Source organism: Dermacentor albipictus, chromosome 6 (genome assembly GCF_038994185.2).
Source record: "Dermacentor albipictus isolate Rhodes 1998 colony chromosome 6, USDA_Dalb.pri_finalv2, whole genome shotgun sequence".
Lineage (NCBI taxonomy): Eukaryota > Metazoa > Arthropoda > Arachnida > Ixodida > Ixodidae > Dermacentor > Dermacentor albipictus.
In genome coordinates this window covers 22,370,976-22,392,077 of record NC_091826.1, presented here as the reverse complement: position 1 = coordinate 22,392,077, position 21,102 = coordinate 22,370,976, and the positions used below count along the sequence as shown (strand labels likewise).

At 42.2% G+C, this 21,102-nt stretch overlaps 1 protein-coding gene across 1 annotated transcript in view; it reads left to right on the top strand.

The window, feature by feature from the left end:
* Positions 1 to 16,754, top strand: part of LOC139060858 (E3 ubiquitin-protein ligase RNF123-like) — a 45,215-nt gene extending 28,461 nt beyond the window's left edge. The window contains exons 23-32 of the mRNA XM_070540103.1: positions 973 to 1,047; positions 1,757 to 1,844; positions 3,501 to 3,588; positions 3,855 to 3,948; positions 4,527 to 4,666; positions 6,033 to 6,221; positions 7,616 to 7,776; positions 8,663 to 8,823; positions 10,672 to 10,837; positions 11,988 to 16,754. Coding sequence (XP_070396204.1) covers positions 973 to 1,047; positions 1,757 to 1,844; positions 3,501 to 3,588; positions 3,855 to 3,948; positions 4,527 to 4,666; positions 6,033 to 6,221; positions 7,616 to 7,776; positions 8,663 to 8,823; positions 10,672 to 10,837; positions 11,988 to 12,087 — 1,262 coding nt within the window. The 3' untranslated portion in view covers positions 12,088 to 16,754. The remainder of the gene's footprint in view (positions 1 to 972; positions 1,048 to 1,756; positions 1,845 to 3,500; positions 3,589 to 3,854; positions 3,949 to 4,526; positions 4,667 to 6,032; positions 6,222 to 7,615; positions 7,777 to 8,662; positions 8,824 to 10,671; positions 10,838 to 11,987) is intronic.
* Positions 16,755 to 21,102: the final 4,348 nt, after the last annotated feature.

Genomic DNA, 21,102 nt, shown 5'->3' with positions numbered 1-21,102 from the left:
GAATTTGCTAAATGTTTGTTAGAGAAGTTGAACTAATTTGACTATCCATCTTCTTTCTAATGCCATGTTCATTTAGGTCAGTGTACCTTCCATTGTGGCTCTATGGCTCTGCCATTCTACAGCTGAGAACGAGGTTGGAGGTTTGATTCCCAATCAGCACACCCACATTCCGATGGGGGCAAAATGCAAAAACTCTCATGCACTTATATTTACATGCGTATTGAACAACCCTACGTGACCAAAATTCGTCCAGAACCCCCGCTCTAGTATCTTTCATAACCTCAGTGTTGCTTTGGGACACTAATATTCAATCAATCAATCAATAAATAAATCAGTCAATCAATCAGTCAATCAATCAATCAATCAATCAGTCAGTGAACGGGTTCAAGTACAGTTTATTCACTGAGCGTTGGAATCATTTTCCCAGTAATGTTCGCTCTTAAGATCAGTGGCTCTCGAGCTTCTAGCGATCTCAAATCTCTTTATATTCTGACCAATCGTTCTGGCACATATTTGAGTATGGCTTTCAAACTTTAATGTGTGCATAGGGATACCTGCTAACTTGACAAAAAACTTGCGTTTCGATCACTAGCTTCAATTTTACAATTTTGACATGCTCTATAAAGCAGTTAACCAAAGTTGTTTAGTTAGTATTAGATAATGAGTGAATTCATCTGTGTCTATTGCAGAATTTCCTGAAGTATGTTGTCATGAATAGTTCATTGCCATAAGAATAACCTTTAAAGTTGACTGCACTGTTTCTAAGACTTACTTTAAAGCTTTGGTGCAACCCTCTGTGTAAAGGTACTTTCCTTGACACCCAGGTTCACAGCTTACCTGCCTGGCATCTGTAGCAAAAGTTAGTTTCAGGAAGCAGAAGTGTATGTGTTAGTCACAAATGTTGGTTTGCATTCAGTTCTGCTTGTGTTGCTCTTTCTTTATTTTTTTCCTTTATCTCTCTCTCTCAAACAGGCCACTACCACGTCTTAGTGAGGTATAGCACGTTCCTTGCAGAGCACTTTGCTGATCGCCGTGTTGTCAACCCGGGTAAGTTGACAAGTTGAGCTCTGAGCCCCAAAATTTGTTAACATCATGGCAGCTGTGTATTAGCTTACAATGGACATACAGCCACAAGAATATTTTGAAATGCTGCTGCAGTAGCAACGTTACAGGCACTTGATGAGCAACTACATGGCCGCCACTATTTCTTGCTTGCCCTTTGCTACCCTCCCCACTGGCGCTCTCTTTTCCTCGTCGCATACTCTTGCCAACTTCATGAAGTGAACGGCAACTGAATGGAAGCTTCATAAAAAGTTCACTGGCACACGATAGGCAAACCACACCTTCATTATCAAAACACACAGGAATTCTCTCCTCATGTTGTCAAAGTCGTTCCTCGGTGGCCGACCAATTGACAGCTTTTTACCCTGGTGACGTCATCCTCAGCGCCTTGCCGGCATCGCAAAGTGCGAAGTAGACAACCACTGCTTGTAGCGCTGCCTTGTTCTCGAAAGGTGATCATCACGGTATGCTGTATGCAGTGCAGCTGATTATTTAAAATTTGTAACGAAATGTCGGAGGCTGTTTGGGGCCTTTAGTTTATATAATTACGCATATTATGATTGATTAGGAAAGATGTTATTTTGTTGCCTGTTTGCCTTCAATACTGTTTTTTTTTCTTGCCACCCTAAATTCCTGTTTTGAAAGTGAAATAAATGCAAATTGAACTGATGAAACTACTTTATGGCCTCCACAGATGTGAAGGATGCCCTGCTGCGAGCTTTGGCTGCACATGTCTGTCCCCCGTCCACCGTCAGGGCACTGGAATGCATGCCGACTAAAAGGCAAGATTTTTTTTTGTTTTTTTCTTTTACCATTTTGATGCTCCAAGCAATTTGAGGATAGTGATGTCGGATGTTAGGAAGGACATCTTTTGGTTTGGTGTGCGAGCACTTTCGCAGCTGGTGACCTAACCTAACCTAATCGATAATACACCAAATAGCCAATATGACAGTGCTAATACACCTTTATTTGTATCAGAAATAAGTGGCTGATTTAATCAAGTGCAAATTGTTGTCGGGTGCAAGAGCTCTCCCCATGCTTTTGTACCATAAGCCCTTGCTCCGCTTTCTTTAGTTTTAAAAACAACATAATCAATTCCAATCAGTGATCTTCAGTAAGTTAATTGAACCCTACATATGCACATCTGTGTACAGCCTATAGGCCGTTGTGCCCTATTACAGCGGTGATCGACGGCAGAGTACTAATTGCACACTCTCTTCACCAGTGTACCATACTGTACAGTGTGCAGCTTGTTCCAGCTCAACAGTTCTACCTTTCTCGTCTCCCTGTTCCATTGTTAATGACCTTAACAAGCCAGGCATGACAAACTGTGAAACCTTGCACCATTTCTAGAAATTGAATGAACAGATTGGCAGACATGCTGGAAAGAAATTATGGCCTTCTTTAGATAAGTGGTCCTTTTCTATCAGACCAATGCCAACAAGGTTTCTACCAGTGAGAAGAATAATAGGAACTGGGGGGACTCAATTTTTTATTATTTACAACCACACGAATCCAACTGACAATGAAGCCAATGAAAGCACAGGGGAAATTAACTGTCCATTTGCCAATTGGAATGTACAAGAAAAAGGAACTACTTGCACTCTGTGGGAGCTGAACTCCCAGCTCCTGCATGACACGTGTGATGCTCCATCAACTGAGCTGTAGCCGCGGCTGCCGCACCGTCCACTTTCATGGTTTCGTATGTAGGCTTTATCTAGACGGGGCTTCATTGGCTTCATCATCTGTTGGCTCCATGTGGTTGTTGAAAGGTCTCAAGAGTGATGAAACTATAGTTCAACCCTCTTATAAGAATATTTTACTGCAAAGGACATTACATTCTTATAAGCAGGCTACGCTAGAAGATGGACAAAGAAGAGATTTGGACCTCTTACTCCAAGAGAAAGCATGTCGCTTTCACTGTTTTAGAGAAAAGCCACCACCTGTTAGCTTTGCTTGCTTCACACAAAGCTTGCTGACAGCTTTGTTTAAAACATCTAAGTGTCCACATAATTTAGTGACAGGTCCTTGCAAAAACGAAGCTCCTTAGAGATTTAATTGTCTGTATGGCTTGCAGCCAGTACGTCATCAGGCTTCATCGTCAGTTTGTCGTCGTGCATGTCATTGGCGCTTTTTACTCTCGCAGTTGGCTCGCAGTGGCCGTGTCCATTCTTATAAACGATAATATGGCTTGGGAACATTCTACTAAGCAGATTGTTTTGCCATAAAACACACATATTAAAGCTGACGGTGCCATGGCTTTTCATTATTATATTTGATATGTTGTTATAACCAGTTGCCATATAAGTGGATTGGACTGTATAGCCCGATTCGCCTTCGTGTCTACATTTAGTAACTTTTGATGAAGGCTGCTTGAGCTGGTGCCACTAGAACAATGGGTGGCTGCTGAATTGTGTGTTCTTGCCTTCTCATTGCAGCTCTCTAGCACTTATCCAAGCCTTGCTACAGCCTTACAAGAACCGGCCGTGGGCCCAGACAAACTGGATACTCATGAGGCTGTGGAAGGTATGCCATTACCTTTGTGGCATTGTTTCTTTGCGCGGAATCCTGCGAATAATTGTAGAAACAGCAGAAAATTAGATGAAAGTTGCTGTGCATTTCTGCATCTTCTTACATGCTCATCAAACGACTGTCTACATGCATTGTTTATTTTTTTTTAAATCACATTAATGGCTACAATCTGTCAACTTGTGTTAGATCCATAACCAAACATAGCATAAGGCAAGTGTGTGTAACCTGTTTGTTTTGTTCATCTCCTCTGCTGCTTCTAGGGCTGTGGATATGCCTTTCGTTACACAGTGGCACCACATCTAGTCGAGAGAATGGCTTCCAGACCCGTGGAATCAACTTTACCCAATCATCCTGGTGAGGCATCAATTAACAGATGTGTAAAGGCGCTGGTATCATTATTATACTTTATCCCATGAAATGAGAGTGGTTTGTTGAATTTTTCTTACACTAGCGAGCCTTTGTTCAGAGGCACTTTGGACTCCATCTAGGTGAGTTATAGCTCCTGATAGCTGACTGGGATCCCCACCTTTAACTCTCTGTACAGTGCAGTCCTCTGTTAAAGGGAACACTCTAACCCTGTCATAACGTTAAAACACAATTCCACGAGAAACATTCAAGGTGAAAGCATCACCTAGGCTGTTCCCACTTGTTCTTTACATCCTGTCATCATAACTTTCTGGTACTGAGGTCATTAAGCACTAACACTGGCATTGTATCTGACTGTGGTCCTGTTTTACCACTATCGCAAATGTATCCACATTAGCATAGTTCTCATGAAGATGGAGGTTTGAAGTGATTGCAAGTGATGAAACGAGGCACGTCGCTGGAGCCGACATTTAGTGCCCTTGTCCCCTCGTTGAAACATTGTCTGACAACAGCTTATCAAAAATCTAGGATGATGTCTTTCACTTTCTGATTCTTTCTGGATACAGCGCCCTGTCCGAGCGTGTTTTTCCAGAACCACATTGGCCGCTGGCTTGAGGACCACCCAGAACCAGCATCGGCTTTCCTGGGCAGCGTCCTGACACAGCTAAATTGGTCCTTCTCCCAGTTCATAAGCATGCTTCAGGAGGTGAGCTTCTGCAGAATTCGTGCTAGCTAGAGAGAATTTTAACTGTTGCTGACAGACAACCAGGTTGGTTGCTAGGACTGTGACGCATATTCAGAAGCGTGACTGGACCAGGACAGGGCACAAGGAACCCCGAGGGTGGGACAGGAAATGGCTAGTGTCCTTGGTGCCTATTTTTGTTTAAGTCCTGTCCAGTGGTGCTGATATTGCTTTGGGATGTTAAACCTTACTAATGCACCAATAATTCAATCAATCACCTAAATAAGCACACAAGCAAACATGTCTCGTTTGTCTTACCTAACTAGATTTCATCTTAAGGAACACAGCACAAACACACTGGCTAGAAAGAAAGCAATGGGATAGGCACTGGTGTCCTGGGAGCCCAGCACCTGTGCAGTCACTTCTTTGTAGTCCGTGTCTCTGTTTGCGCTATGTTCTTTAGGAAGAAATTGCACCAACTTGCCCAAATGTAAATTCGTTAAACCTCGCTAAACAGAGCTTTTTGATTTGGCTCCATTACTGCATGATGAAACACGCATGCAATTAGTTTGGTTATGTATTTGGTAGAGCATAACAAGATGTGCGATGCATGTAGGTGCATAGATACGTAATGAGAAGCTTACCAAACGTGGATGAAAGATGACACAAAAGGGTGGTGTTCAGTGACGCATACCTTGGTGAAAAAGCGTGCTGACTCGCTCAGATGGTAGAGGTGGTGCATAATGTAAGCTGAGCAGCAGGCCGTATTATAACCACGTTCACATGTGACCTGTTGGTGCAAGTTTGAAACCATGGTGTGTCACTATGCGGGGCTGTGTAGGTACGATGGCTGCACCCAAGGACAGCCACTGAATCGTTCATTTGTGCAGTCAGATCACAGTGCTGTACGTTGCTTGCTTTTCAAACATACATGCACACATTGCACAGAGCTGCTTGGAAATTTCACCAGCTAATGATACCCGGCCACACCGGACACATTTCATTTGAGGCGAAATGCAAAAATGCTCATGTATTTATACATTTAGCAGCTTCTTCAAGGACCTCAGATCGTCAAAATCTATTCAGGGCACTCCACTGCAACAACTCTCGTAGTCCCAGAGAGTTGCTTTGGGAAGTTAAACCCGATGAATCAGTGGGTGGGTGGGTGGGTGGACGGACGGATGGACGAACGGACAAACGGACGGACGGATCAGTCAATCAACTCTCTACTATTACCTCTCTCATAGCCACTATGTTGCTTCGGGATGTTAAACCGCATGAATGAATTGCAGAAGTTTTGCAAAGTAAGTCTGTATATTTGCTGTGCCAGAAAGTGCATCTAGGGAATACTTTGGTGTGCACTTTTGTCAGATCCAGAATGCTCTTTCAGATCCAGAATGCTCAGAGCAGGCCCGAGCGGGTGTTCATCAACTCGCAACAGCTGAAGATCTGTGCCACCTGCTTTGACCTGTCGCTGGGCCTACTCCGTGTCCTCGAGATGATCGTGAACGTTGCACCGAGCCTCGTCACCAATCCTACAAGGCCTCACTCTGAGCTTCTGCTGGCCCGCATTTTTCAAGTAAGTGCGACTGGCATGTGATCAAGTAATCGATGTAATCAGCTAAGTAATCAACAGCGCTTGTCACCCCGTGAATTCAAATGTCTGTGTGAATGCACGGTTTGCGTAGCAGCCAGCACCGTAGAGCATTGGCCATCATGTTGAAGAGAGCCCCCTGAACCATCTCAGAATCTGTCGACAGTGAGTCCAAAAGCTGTAGCTGCAATTACAGGATTAATTGTATTAGCTGTCACCAGGTTCTGCATACCAGTCTGTGATGCTAACTGGGACCCACTAGCCAACACTCCGTGGAATCGGTGACTGTGTGACCCATGCGATTGCGCATTTGAGTTAAACACATCCATCGTTGGCACTAGCCCTTGCATCCTCTCAATGTCTCATATCCTCCACGTAAAGCGTGATGAAAGCAGTACACAACATTGTCGAATCTGGTAATAGGATTTCATTCTAAGCTTTAGAATAGGTCTTTGGTTTAGAATGATGATTTTTAAAAATCAGCATGTTATAACGGAACAAATCAATAAATTCATTTCTTTACATTTTGCTTGCCGTTTTCAGTGGCTGTGGTGCTTTGGTGTTGCGAAGTCGTGGATTTGAATCCCAGATGTGGCAGCTGGATTCTGATGGAGGCAGAATGCAAAGACCTCTGTGTGCTTATAGGCTTAGGTACACATTAAAGAAATATCATAGGTGATGTAAATAGTTCCGGAGCTTCCTACTAGGATGTCTCTTGTAGCCCCAGTGTTGTTTTCAGGTGTCAAACCCCATATGTTTTCAATGCTTGACTGCAAATTAGGTTGTTTTTGTTCTCGTATAGATAGATAGAGACTTTACTTACGGGAAAGGGGCAGGTAGTTGGCTACAGCTGGTGCTCTCTAGCCTGCTACTGGGGAAGAGTGAAGAGCAGGGAAAGTATGGTGATGAATGTTGGTGGAGAGAAGGAAAGGAGTGAGTGGCATGGGGGCCGTTAAATCATGTTTCAGTGATGGCTTTGTCACTGCAGTGTTGTTGGCAGCGAACTCACTGACAGTGAGACAAGATCAGCCTTTTCTGTTTCCCATCGAAGTGCAGATACCTTACTGTTAACCTTATACAAACTCGCTGATCACATCACCCAGGCATAACCTTAGGATAAAGGGCTCATGCTGACAGCATCCACGGACAGCTGCATGTATTTGATCCAGATTGAAAATTTCGTGTGCCTGAAGATTATGCGAAGCCAGGAAACATCTTTGCTATGCAGGATTATCTGGGCATTGTCTAGGTCAGAATTCATCGCAATGTTTGTTTGTTTCTGTGTAATTTCCATGCTGCGTGTTTAAGACATCGATCTGATGACCAACCGTCGTCAGCCATCACACAGAAGGAACACTTGCAATTGTTGTTCTGTGCAGGTACTGAGCCACATCCTGAACCGGGTGACGTCCCGGTGTGGCTGCTTCGACTTGGTGGTCGGCATGGATGTGGCGGGTCTGGAGGCCATTGACCACTTTCCCATAGTTGCTGCTGTGACGGGCATCCTAGTCGCGCTTTTGCTCAAAGGATCCGTGGAGAGGCAAGCATAGTTTTGTATCAATGTTTGCGCACTACCTGACAGACGTAGTGAGAGAGAAAGGACACTTAAAAGGCTTCACCTCGGGAGCTTTATCGAAATACCTGGTAATGAAATCGTTTTGCTCAGCCCTCACTGCACTGAACTTGATAAGGTTTGTTGAATTTTAAAAAAAAAGAAGCTAAAATCCAGTGACTGTAGGAGGGAGACAAAATTGAATACACTCAAGTAACGCATTTTCAACCTTTTAACTTGGCAATTAATGAGGATATCAGAATTTTGTAATCTGCATTTATTGAGAAATCTAAAGCTGACAAGATGTTATAATATATATCACTCTCAAGTATACCACCAATTTGTGAGTATAGGACTTTTGCAAAACCGTTGTAAGTATTGTAACAAGCTTACTTAGGCTGTTAACTCATATATCAAATTTGTCTGCTTTAGATGCTCTAACAGATGCAGTTTACAGAACTGCAATACTTGTTTTTGGTGCCTATTTATGCATTTCTAAACTGTGTGCATCTATTTTTTTAAGCTTTTCAATTAATGGCAGTTCTTGTAAAAAATCTGGGTGCTTAAATCAATGTTCTGCCTACAGTTACTAGAATTTAACTTCCTCTCTCAAATGCAACAGAGTTAATTCAAATCAGTCCATGAGTTGTCGCAGTAGAATACTTCCATGTTTTACATCTACACTTGAATAGGGAAATCGAAGTTGACTCCAAGCTAAAGGTTTCTCCATTATGGCATCCCTCATAGCCCCAGCTGTAGATCTCGGACTTAAAGAAAGATCGGTAATTTAGCTAGTCACATGATGCACTGCAACACCACCAGCCTCGCTGCTTTCACACTTCGCGCCTTATTTTTTCACATCTGTCATTTCCAGCCGTGAAACGGCCTTGTCGGGTCTGCTAGCTGAACCGTGCTTCCAGCTGTCGTCCCTCGAGTTCCTGCTGGGTGGTGGACCCACGTCACTGGTGATGCAAGAGGGTGCTTCGGAAGAAGCCGACACTGCCAATGACTCACCAGTTTTCTCGCTTGCTAACTGTAAGTCAGTCTACAGACATGGTCGATGCGCTATGTACGCAGCACAAAAGTGGGCTTTGTTTTTTGTTTTGTTTTGTTTTGTTTTTTCCTCCCATGCTACATATGTTTCAGATAATGACTGACTGTCGTTGCCCTGTGCCCATATGCTCACATGGCAGCGTTCGTATGCAGTGTTAATGAGAACCCTTGTAATGCTCTCAACTTCCATTAGCCTAAGCTCAGTGGGGCAGGGAAAGTGGCACAAATGATGTCCCATTTGGATTAAAAGTGCATTTGAAGTGTCCATCAAATCACTGTAGATGTCCTGTTATGGTTGTTTCTAATGCAGAAGCAAACAGATGCTATGCAATCTTTCGGAACTGCTATTCATTAAGAACTAGATAAGTGCTATAAACTATTGGACATCTGAGAAACCTCTAAGAAACCGCTAAGGAATTTTGTCAGTACTGTCTCTGTGCAGAGAACCATTCTACAAGGCAAAGTGTCATTAGCAATTCAGTCACACATCACTGTGGGCCATTTTGGTATTACGACTGTTGTCATTTGGTGATTGTGCATTTGGCATATTGAGGTTCAAATCTACATCGTCTTCATATGTCCTCATGCCTCCCATGCATCTACATTGATATTAGTGTTCATGGGATTCCTTACTGTCAGCATAGCCGAGAGATAACTCAAGTTTACCTGAACACAATCTCAACTGTAATTTTGATATCAACATTGTTGCATAGTCATGTGAATGGCGTACAGTTCTGAGATGAGACATGGCACTTTGAGCTGAGTATGAGCCATTGAGCAGGTCTTTATCCCCATCACTCCGTTGGAGACTGAATGGCTTCCATACTCATTTTTCTACATTATTTTTGTGCTGTCTTGCTCATTCATTAAACACATTGCCCAGTTTCTCTAACACGTATCTACATCCACAAAATACCGTTAAGCTGCGGAAATATATCCATTAGAGGCTCTCAAAGTTGTACAAGCATAGTGTTCCTATATGTTCCTTTGCAGGGAGCAGGGTTATGCTAAAGTGCATCGTCTTGCGATACTTTGTTATCTGGGAAAACCACTCGTGCTTGCAGGAGCCAAGCCAGCGTGTGGCAAAAGATCCTTCAGCACTTTATCTCCATCGGTACTATTCTAATGAGGCTCAGATAACAAATGGAGACTGAAATGTGCCTCTTTAAAGGCAGTATTTGACCATTGTGGATATGTGCTGCACGTATAAGTGTCTCTACAGCACTGATGTCATCACCTGGCAGCAGATGGCATGGCTACCCTTTGTGCCGGTGTTATTGTTGGTCATGATTCCTCGTTGTTAATATTACTGCTTAACTACTGGGAACTCCAATGCAAGACCATTATAGCCTAAGTGAGTATGACAAACAGCAATTAAAGTGTTGAGGCCGTCAAGGAGTCTCAGCAATGCTGAAACTAGCACTGCTTGGGCCGTGCAGCTGTTGAGTTGGCTTCTCCGCCGAACTTTGTAGTTTCAGGTGACACACGAGGGTGGGGCGTGGAACACAGACGCTCAACACAGGTTCCCTACGGAAGCCTATCAGTAACTCTATACAAGTGCAAGTCTCTACAGTGCATAATGCCATGGGCAAAAAGGTGTGTAGACTACATCAGTGAGACATCATTTACTCTAAGCTTTTCTGCAAATCTCGTGAGTGGTGTTCTGCTGCACACAATCACGCAAGATTTCGGGATAAACCAGCTGTTCTCTGAGTGTGATTCCATGATTCTATTAGCAATGACATGAGTACAGATGACACGTTCACAGAGGCTGCACACCTCATTGAACTAATCCAAATATGTCCTGTACACTACCATGCGTACATGCAGACTCTGAGGTGAAGGAGGAAGAGGTGGAGCAGGCGCGGCAGCTGGTGCAGCTGGTGCAGAGCCGGCAGCCGCCGCCCGTCACCTTCGACGAGGACCACATCTGCACCATCTGCTACGCGCAGGGCAACTCGGTGCGCTTCGTCCCTTGCGGGCACCAGTCCTGCCAGTGAGTGTGAGACCGAAGGGCGAGACTGAACCGCCCTCTGGTGTATGACAAAACAATTACTGGGATGTCACGTGCTCGTACTCATTCGTACTCAACCGTACAAGGTTTCAAAGCGGCAGGAGGAAGTGTTTTTTTCTCTCCATCTCAGAAGAAAAAAAAAAAGCTGTCAAAGCATTCTGCCAGCACTAACCTATAAGGCAGGAACTTTAAGAATAACAAGGAAGCTTGAGGAGAACCTAAGGACTGTCCTAGAAGCAATGCAATGAAAAATGACAGGAGTAACATTAGGGGACAAGAAGATAGAGGTGTGGATTAGAGAGCAAATGGGGGTAACCAAAATTGTGATTGACATTAAGAGGAAGAAATAGAGCTGGGACATTTACTTAATGTGTTGAGAGAGCATATAACTGGTTAGTGTAGCTATATACAGCTATATATAACTGAACAGAGTAACTATACATAACTTACTGGAGTAAGGAAATGCAGCCAAAGACAGCAGAGAAATAGGTGGGGCAATGAAATTTGCAAGCTTAGAGTGGAGTCAGATCATGCTAGTCAAAGATAATATGAAATTGTTCGGGGAGATCTTCATTCTGCAGTGCACCTAATACAGGATAATGACTATGATGATGGAAATTGGTCCTGCTATTGAGGGCACAAGTACTTTACAGCTACTCAACTGGACACATAGCATGAACAACCACTTGCTGCATGTTGAAATACTTAGCAGAGTACTGTATGTTCTGGGGATAGCATTGAGGATAAAAGACTGAAAATGGATTTGTCATTTTAGAAACCTTCTATTCTGAGTGATGAGCATAAACGGCTATTTAGAATTCAGAGACGTTTGTTGAGTTCTCTGTTTGCTTCATTAAACAGAAGTCTCGTGTTTGACATGTACTACTTTCACAATTGTTTCAAAAAGCCTCTTGCTCATTGCTCATAATAGCAAGCAATAAACAATCATTTAGGATCATAACATACCGACCTGGGAAACATTAGCACACTTGTAGACAGGCACAACCAGGTACAGACGTGTGCGGCGGCTGTTGATAGGAAAGCCCCAAAACCGCTTGTTAAACTCAAGCTTACTTGAGTTTTGCTTTTTAATGATTGCTCTTTGTGTTAAGCTCCATTTCTTGCATTGCAGCGTCTGCATCCTGACTCACCTTGCCAACAGCAAGGAGTGTTTCTTCTGCAAAGCCGTCGTGGAAAAGCTCGACCCTTGCAGGACGATACCCCCCCAGTGAAACTACCAGCCTCTAGACTGACACGTCACAGTTGTGGCTTTTGTCATTTGATACGATTGCATCATATAACATCGTTTGCATTGCGCTGTACAGTAGAACTTGTTTGTTGTAAAGACTGTTGTATTTAAACATTGGAGTAGATCAATCTAATGCTTACGTGAAATAACATGCTGTCTTTGCTTTGTGGTGTGTCTCTTCACAGCTTGGCAGCATGTAAAAGTTGTTGACATGGTGATGTAACAGGTCTGTGAAAATTCTCTGCTTTCTGTTTTTATTGTGGCCAGTTATGGTACATTCTTCTGGTTCATGGATTGCAATGGCATTGGCCTCAGTCCAGTTCAATGCTAAATGTACAGCTGCTTGCCACAAGAGTCTGAGATCAAAAGTGGAAACAAGTCAGCCCTGCCTCTGCTGAAAAAAAAAGGGGGGGGGGGCAGGAACAAAGAGAAAATAAACGTCGCACCATTAACAAAAGTTGTGGTAGCTACTTGGCCAGAACTCCACCAGATCTCATTCGCGCTCTCAAGACAAAGGTAAGAGCACTTCTCAGTGCTCTAACCTGGCGCACTGCATCCTTGTAGGCAAGTGTATTCTGCCAGCCGAATGCAAAGCACGCCACGAGAACATTTGAGAGTGACCAGCTGAATGTACTGCAAGTTGCCTTTGTCTGACAGTTGCCTTGACTGGCATCTTTGTCCTGTTGTGCATCCTCTTGCACTTGACAGCTACTAGTTGCTTCATCTTTGTCCAACATTTTTTTATCATAATGTTCACCTTGGATCAGTGCAAGTGAATCAATGAGGCTGTGGCCAGCTCTCACAAGACTCTTCCCACTGCCACATTTTATAGGTGACACCGAGCAGAAGCAGAAGGCACTGACTGCTGTGATGCCTTCTGCTCAGCAAGCCAAAAAAAAGTAAATTAACGATTACTTCTGCTCAGTTATGTGATAAGAGCAGACGACACCTTCTGCTGCTGCCTGGTGTGATGAGTGAAAGTGTACCATGGGACCTCTCGTGTAAGTTGGCCACATTCTTGTCAGCTAGTTTGTTGCGGAGCATTGCAGTAGCAATTATCAAATCTTATGTAGCCGGGCACCACCATTTCTCGTCAATAGCTTCCAGGTGTACTTTACAATGGTGATTTAGGTTTTAAGAGTAGAAAGAAATACTGAACCAGTACACGAAATGTATTTAGCTCACTCATAGTTACACCTCGTAATCATCAAATTGTAGAATAAATGGTTCAACACTTTAAGGCAAAGAAAAGAATGGTTATGGGCTCTCTTGCTAGAGAAATGCTTTCAGTTAAGGAGTCCTTGATATGGTAGAAATTCTTCACTTGCAGATTCTGGAATTTAGGGAAAAGAATCTGTGGAATTAATTAAAACATGGATGATGTTCCCTACTCTTTGGTGAAAAATCTCCTCATAGCAATCCCCCATCTGCCAAGTTACGATATGACGGAGTATTGATTTTTTTGCCAGCCCATCATCGACGTGGTATGCCCGGTTCAGTACTTTCCTGGCTTGGTAGGTTCTGGCCAGGCCACTTAAGAATGGCATTGTGTAGTATGTGCCACCGCATGCTGCTTATGCAAATCACTGTAGGAAAAGACATGGCAGACATGATGCTTGCAGATACGAATGGCAATGAGGAGCACAAATAGATGGGCAGTCGCATTTCAAGGTATTTTGCTGTCCCTGGCAAGAGCAAATTATTACGCCTCTCTTCACTTCGGCACCAAATTTAGGTGTAGCACACCGAAAAATTTTTATGTCACTTTTCGAGGCATTAGCAATGGGCTAATTCTAGTACAAAAGTTTAACACAAAGGTTTCTGGTTATCAAATTATTGTTCTGTGGTCACCCATAAAAAAAAGGCATGAATAAAAATGCTAAACAAAATTTAATTGGCATCAAACGTTGCATCTAGTGTTGTCTGTTACCTGCTGGTGAAACGTGCTGATGAAGTGGGGCGATGAGGTATGCTGCATCCTTCACAAAGTGCTGTGCTAAGTCACTGCCTGTTTCGGCTACAGGATGAAATGCCCTGTAGTTGGGACACCGAAGGATACACCAAGGCAGAACTGATGCCGTGTCATTTCTGTTTGCCATCTATTTATGCTATTCACCGGCGGTCATGATGAACCAACTCGTCAAACAGAACTTATTGTTACTTGCAGACCATCTTGGTTTGAAACAATGTTCGCCGATTCTCAAGAAAAAAAAATAAGATGTGGGTTGTAAACACTTGCTCATCTTTGCATGCCATGGAACATCACCTTAGATATTTGTCTGACACTGGACGTATCCATGCAACTTCGCTGCTTTCGAGTTCAAAACGCTACAAGTCAGGCAGAGTGGTTATGAAGCTTTTGGAGGGAATGCTGTGGGCAATGGTTAACAAGACCCTAACGAGTAACAGAGAATTTGTTTAGCCTAGTGAAGTATTCTTCCCAGACTCAATTTACATTAATTTGGTAGAAAAATGGCTCCTTATTAGCAGGGAATGTGGAGGGCAGCTTCCCTTTCTGAATTTCATGCTCATATCACAGTGCCGCTACGTCAATGCTGCGTCACAAATTTTGAAGCACTATCTCAAGTTTGGGCTATTTTTGTTCAGAGAAAAAAAAATTTTGGATTCGTTCAGGATTCAGTTCAATCCTCGTTGGTCTACGACCTGTGAACTAATCATGAGCAGTCACTGTCAAAAGTTATGATGTCATTAGAAGCTAATGTGGCAAGAACCTCAACGTGGCATCACCGCCTGTCTTTTGCTTTTGAATCTGTTCTGCAACTTGCGAATACTCCACCAGCGTAAGATTGATGCTTCTGGTATTTTAGAAATGTAATTTACTAATCCAGTTTACCTCAGTATTCCTCTGTAGTCTCTCTGTTAGTTAAATTGATAAGTCAGGCTTCTAAAATTACGACTGTGCCACTTTGAGAGCAGTGCTTTCGTAAGCGAAAAACTAAGTAAACACTTGAACAGGCGAAACCAGCTCCCACGGGCTTTTTTGATCATCCCAGCAATATCAGGCCAAGATTATTCAATGATTGCCACATAAAAGCAGATTACATAGCACTTCAATGCAAAAAGGAGTGCAGCCTGGCCACTTTTATTCAATTTTTTTGCACATTAAGTTATAGGTACCTGCTCCCCCAATACTGCTCCATCGGTACAATTTTGCAGGCGCGTGGTGCCCCCTATGTCCAGCCCTCTGACCCACCAAAGAAAGAAGAGAATGAAATCTTACATTGTATATAGAGCACAGGCATTTCCGTTACATAGACGACAGACCCTGTAGCAAATCCATGTTTCTCTGTTTACAGGTCATCTAAATGAAGGAAGACATGCGCTGTGTCCAGTCTCAACTTTCTGTCTTAGTGCACAGAAAAGGCTGAGAAAGTTTTTTTAGGAGCATAATCTATGGCTCCAGCTAGACTGATGTTCGCCTGTCCCTTCCTTTAGCAGTCCATTATGGCGGCACACACACAGCAAACTTTATGGGTCTGGTGCAAGTTTGCAGTGAATAACACTGCTACCAGTACGGAAAGTTACTCACTGTTTCTGTTTGTTTTTTGCAGTTATGGTACAATTGTGCTAGTATGTCGGGTATAATGTGTGATGTTGCTAAATCACCAAAACAAAGTCCTTGTGATGCTAACAGCTTTTTTTATGCAGCTTTGTCTCGCGTTCCATTCTTGCTACATTCTGAAAAAATGCCACATTTTTTGGCAATTACCGTCTTCACTTGTTAAAGATAGAAGTTTCAAGTTGATATTTATTTGGTCATAATTCATAGCAGTGGCAGACATCAGACATAGTGTAATAATATGCTGCAAAAGATTTAGTTCACTTATTTTTCGGGGTTTATGAATATTCAAAAGTTTGAATATGCATTGAGCAGGGTGTTTGCTAGTATGATATTTGTATTTTATTTGGTGTAATAATAGGCCATATAATATTTAGTTTTAAAATTTTGGAGGGTTTATGAATGTTCAAAATTTTGAATATGCATGGAACAGATTGTCTGCTAGTATAAGATCTATATTTGCTTTGTACTTGTTCAATATTAGTTTCTGTTGGAATACGAGGCATAAAGAAACTTACTGAAGTCTTCAGGAAGAAAGCGAGGTGCAAATGGTGTCTGTTTCGAATGATTCCGCTGCAGGTGGGCCACGGTTGTGCAGTGGCACCAGTTCCTGAACAAACGCACGGAATAAAGGAATAGACACCATCTGCTCTGCAAGATCCAGTTGTTCACTAAGAATGCCTTGCCTTTATGCAGCCTATAGATTTGTCGTCTGCATTTAGACAAAGAAATTTAACACTTAGCCAGGCTCATCATGTTTTCATTACTTCAAAGCAATCCTGTGGTGCTGAGGTATTACATCTAGTTCCTTAAACAGACACCCTACATTATCTGGTGGCAAGTTGTTCTTTTGTGTCATTGCTGTCATAGTCATAGTGCACAAGATATGGCCATCATTCAGTTGTTTCTCATTTACAGGTATCACACTAGACCAAATGCCAAGTTGTGAATGGCATTCCCATATTAAAAAATTTAAGTAAGCCTTTCTGTTATCACATGAACAGCATGCGATACTTACATTCCACTTTGTTTGGAAGTAAGAAAATATTAAAAAGTTCATTTTTCTCTAATATTCATGTTCGATTGACTGGCAGTTTCACTACTTGGACGCACCTACCAATTTTCACTAATTCACTTTTAAGTAACAGTTTCAGCACGCATGTTGTAATTTTAAAGTTTGATGTGGCTAGTGCGAAGCACTTGAGTGCACTTAGCAGGAATCCTTCGGTGTTTTTCATATAATTTTCCTGCAGCCTTCCTCAGGCAATGCAGGCCAAAAACTACATGAAACAGCACTGTGTTTATTTGGTGACTTTTGAGACCGATACCTTGGAACTGGTGTGCTAGTCTCAGGATTCCTACTGAATGGACGTGCCTTGAGCACCGAGCAGGATGCTAAAGTTTACAACCTCTATATAACGAACACAGAGTTAACAAATTATTGGACATAACAAACAAAATCTAAAATGTTTATCGTCTACATCAGTAGTTGGGAATATTACATATAATGAAGGCAGCGTCATGTAGGATGTGATTTCATTGCTTAAAGCGCTGTTATCACACATTTCGTGATGTCTATTGTGCTATGAATTTTGGTCATCAAAAACTATCACCTTTGTCTCTAACACCCCATTTTTATATCTTTGGAGACAGTCGTTGCTGAAACACCGTGTGCATTAGAAGGGCTTACCATGCACTACAGCAACAACTCTGGTAAAACTGGCACTGACATTTTCCTGAACATGTGATGATGTCACTATTGCATTGCTTAGCAGTTCAGCGGAGTTTGTTGCTGGATGCATTGGTACATACTTGTAAATGAACAGGAAACCAGTGAAAGAAATGTGCTTGTCCAACGCCTTTTTCCAGTCCTGGGTTAATTCTGTCCACTTCTGCCATTGCGTATGCACCTTCTTTGCTGATTTCTTGTTTACTGCGTAACAGTCATCCAAGTTTAGCTACTGCTTGGTTCATAATGTTGTTCAAAATTGCAGCGTCTTCAGGTGACCTTTATGCCTTCACTCAAAATTGAAGCAATGGCATTGCCAGTGCATTGCCAGTGTCTTCATCCTACACTGGACATAATTAGGCTGATGATGGTGATGATAATCACTGCAAAAACTTACAAGGTGGTTCATCAAAGACTGGTCAAATGCAGGGTAATGGAAACTGAGAGGTGATGTTCTTTGCTGTGCCTAATTTGTGGCAGAGGATGTTGGGATATCAGTTTTGCATTTCAGTTGATATTTTTTTTTTTGCATTGTTGGATATCAGTCAGTTTTGCATTTCAATGTATCCTAAGTTATCCAGTTCTTTATCCAATTCCTGTATCCAGTTACTCTAAAGTTAATGAATGAAATTTGGTTTATTTGTTAATCAATTAGTATTTTAACAAATAAATGCTAATGTCTTCCGCTATGAATGGTTTGTTGTAAAAAACGTCATTGCTTAATCATTGCTCTACATTTCATAATCACTTTAGTGAAACGCCCAGTATATCCTCATATGCACAGTTTGAGCATAAAATGCTTCATTGAAACGTTCTTGTACCAGTGCCTCTGCATTCTACTTCTTTACTTGTGTGAAGAATGTTCCCAAGATGGCTACTGCTTCACTTGCAAAGAGATCTACGTACAGTGCGGTCTACCGTTGAAGGGAACACATGAGTGTAGGACATGTGTGAAAATTTGCTGCTGGCAAGTCTGCAATTTCTCAGCTTTGCAGCAGACGAATCCTGGCTGGTGGCGCTGGCACCTCTCTGCTCGCCTGTGTTCTGTGTATTGACATAGTGTCAGTCATCGCTTGCAGGATGAACACCAGTGAACTAAGATCCACACATAGGGGGGCAATTCCTTTCACAGTGGACAGGCACTATACAAGTACCACGCGAAGATTGCAGTTCATTGTTTTTTTGTACAGCTTTTCTGGGCTTATTTGTGGCCTCCTGTTTGTAAAGAACTGAGATTTTTTTATGCAGCAAGAGTTCATATTTGTGAGAAAGAAAAAGAAAACCTTACCGGGTGCCAATTTTGGGCTCAGCTATTTAAAGAAGTTAACAGAAGTCGTCACTTGCTCTTTATCTAATGCCTTTACTCATTTAGCACGAGGTAACGGTTTCGAGTACTGGCCATGGCGGTTGAATTTTGATGGGGCTGAAATGCGAGAACACGTGTGTACTTATATTGCTAAGGAATCCCAAATGGTCAAAATAAATCCGGAAGTTGGCTTCAGGCGTAGCCCAAGTATTGCGTTGGCATGTTGAATCGCATGAATGAACTAATCGATCAGTCATTCCAGTCTAGAAAGAAACAGTGAGTATTGGGTAGCACTGACTTGGCCAAGCATGTGCATTTACGAACCGCTTTTCTGATCATAGATTGTGGAGCTTCATGTGATACTGCAATATATTATTTCGTTGCACCTGGTGCAGATTCTAAACAGCAACATTTCTTTTTGTTTAGTTTCTTTTTCTCTTCTGCTGCTACTTGAAATAAAATCAATCATTTTCATTGTTACTAGATTATTCCTTGGCCAAAGGGATCAGGAGCAAGACTTTCAGAAGAGTAGCTTCATATACAGCCATACGAAGCCAACAACTAACCTAAGGAACTCAAAAGGGTTGATTGCTAGCGCCTACAATACGAAGCCAAGCAAGCCTTGGTTTTCACTTAAAAAAAAGGTTTGTTTCATACATAAGATTTACAAGACAAATACTTCCCTGGTTTTTCATTCAGTGCCAAGCAAGAGATAAGAATGAGATCGCAAAAAATGTGTGTTTCGAATGGTTAGCAGTGTTTGATCTATCACTAAGACTTAAGGTAATACAACAAACACGATACACAAAAGCTTTAAGTGTCAGCTTGTGTTCTTGTTTGTCGCATTAGTCGAGCTTGGGTTATAGTCGAACCTCCTTATAGTGAAGTTGCATCTGATGCTTAAATATCTGTTATATCTCGTATTTGTTATAAGTGTATGATTGTTGCATGCTGATGTCAATAAGACACATTTAGATTTACCTCATTATACAGTAAAACCTCGTTACAACGAAGTTGAAAGGGGAGCAAGAATTTGTTGTATCCATTACTTTGTTATATCAAATATGTGTATTGCAGTGTGAATCTCTATGGGTATTTCAAGGGGAATTTCACTTCGTTGCATCCATTACTTCATAATAAAAAGGTTTGGCTATACTATCTGATAATTCACTATATCCACGTTCGTTGTACCGTGGTTCGACTGTAAATTACGCACCGCTTAGGATCGTATTACTTATTGAATAAAGTTGGCTGAAAATGCTGAATGTGCTTTTTCATTCCTTTTTTTTTTCATTCTTGTTCCTTGCTTGGTGCGACCAAAAAAGAAATGGATCACAAATACTAACCTGGCAATACTTGACAGAGATGAACACATTTTGAGAAGAATCTCCTTCCATGTGTAGGGTGCAGAATGCTTACCGTTGGTTAAAACTTTGTGTGACCTAACAATGTTGCAAGACCAATTGCTGCCAAAGTATTTTCCCCCACGTTGGCCTGGAAATGCAGGCAGTGCATGCAAAGTACTTCAGCAATTAAGATTTTCTGCCAGCACATGCAAAGCACTTCAGCAAGAATTGTAGTGTAAAGTTAGCAGGTACATGAACTGCCCAGGCACACGGTGTTTTATCTAGATCTCGTGTGCAATAGTTGTTGATTTTCACATTTTGGAATGGCTTGTAAGGAACTGCAGTGTTTGGAGGTTTTGGTGCGAGTTTTGTTTTATGCTCTTGTGATCACAATAAAAGTATTCTTAAATGATCATTCTCACTGCCTTCTATCTTGTACAGCATAACCTCGATATAATGAACACGAATACAACAACACGGATACAACAAATTAAACGTAAAGTTGGCTATTTTTTGCCAATATTACCATGTATGCTTATAACGAATATCGGGTATAACAGAGGTATTTTCATGTCGGATACGACTTATTTGTTATGATGAGGTTCGACTGTGGTGCCTTTCCTGCTCTCCAAGGAGATTTCAAGGAAGCTCTGAATTGTTGCAAGTTGTGGATTCGTTCATTTGCTGTGATGCATAGGCGGTATGGCATTCTTCTACCAAGGACAAGGTCACAAGTGTGATTCTGAGCCACAATAGTCGCACTTTAACGGGGGGCTGAAATGCAAAAACGCTCACGTCCTTACATTTAGGCGAACGTTAAGGAACCACGGGTAATTAAAATTCCGAAGCCCTTGACAGTGGTGTTCCTCACAGTACCGCTCGTGTTGCTTTGGGACTGCCCATAAAAAAAACAATGGTGCTGTGCACATTTCTTTTGACTGCGCTGGTGTGTAGCAACCGCAGTACTAACAGGAACAGGACGTGTTATTGTATCATGGTGTCATGAACCACCCACCTCCTGGGTACAGAAACTGGTT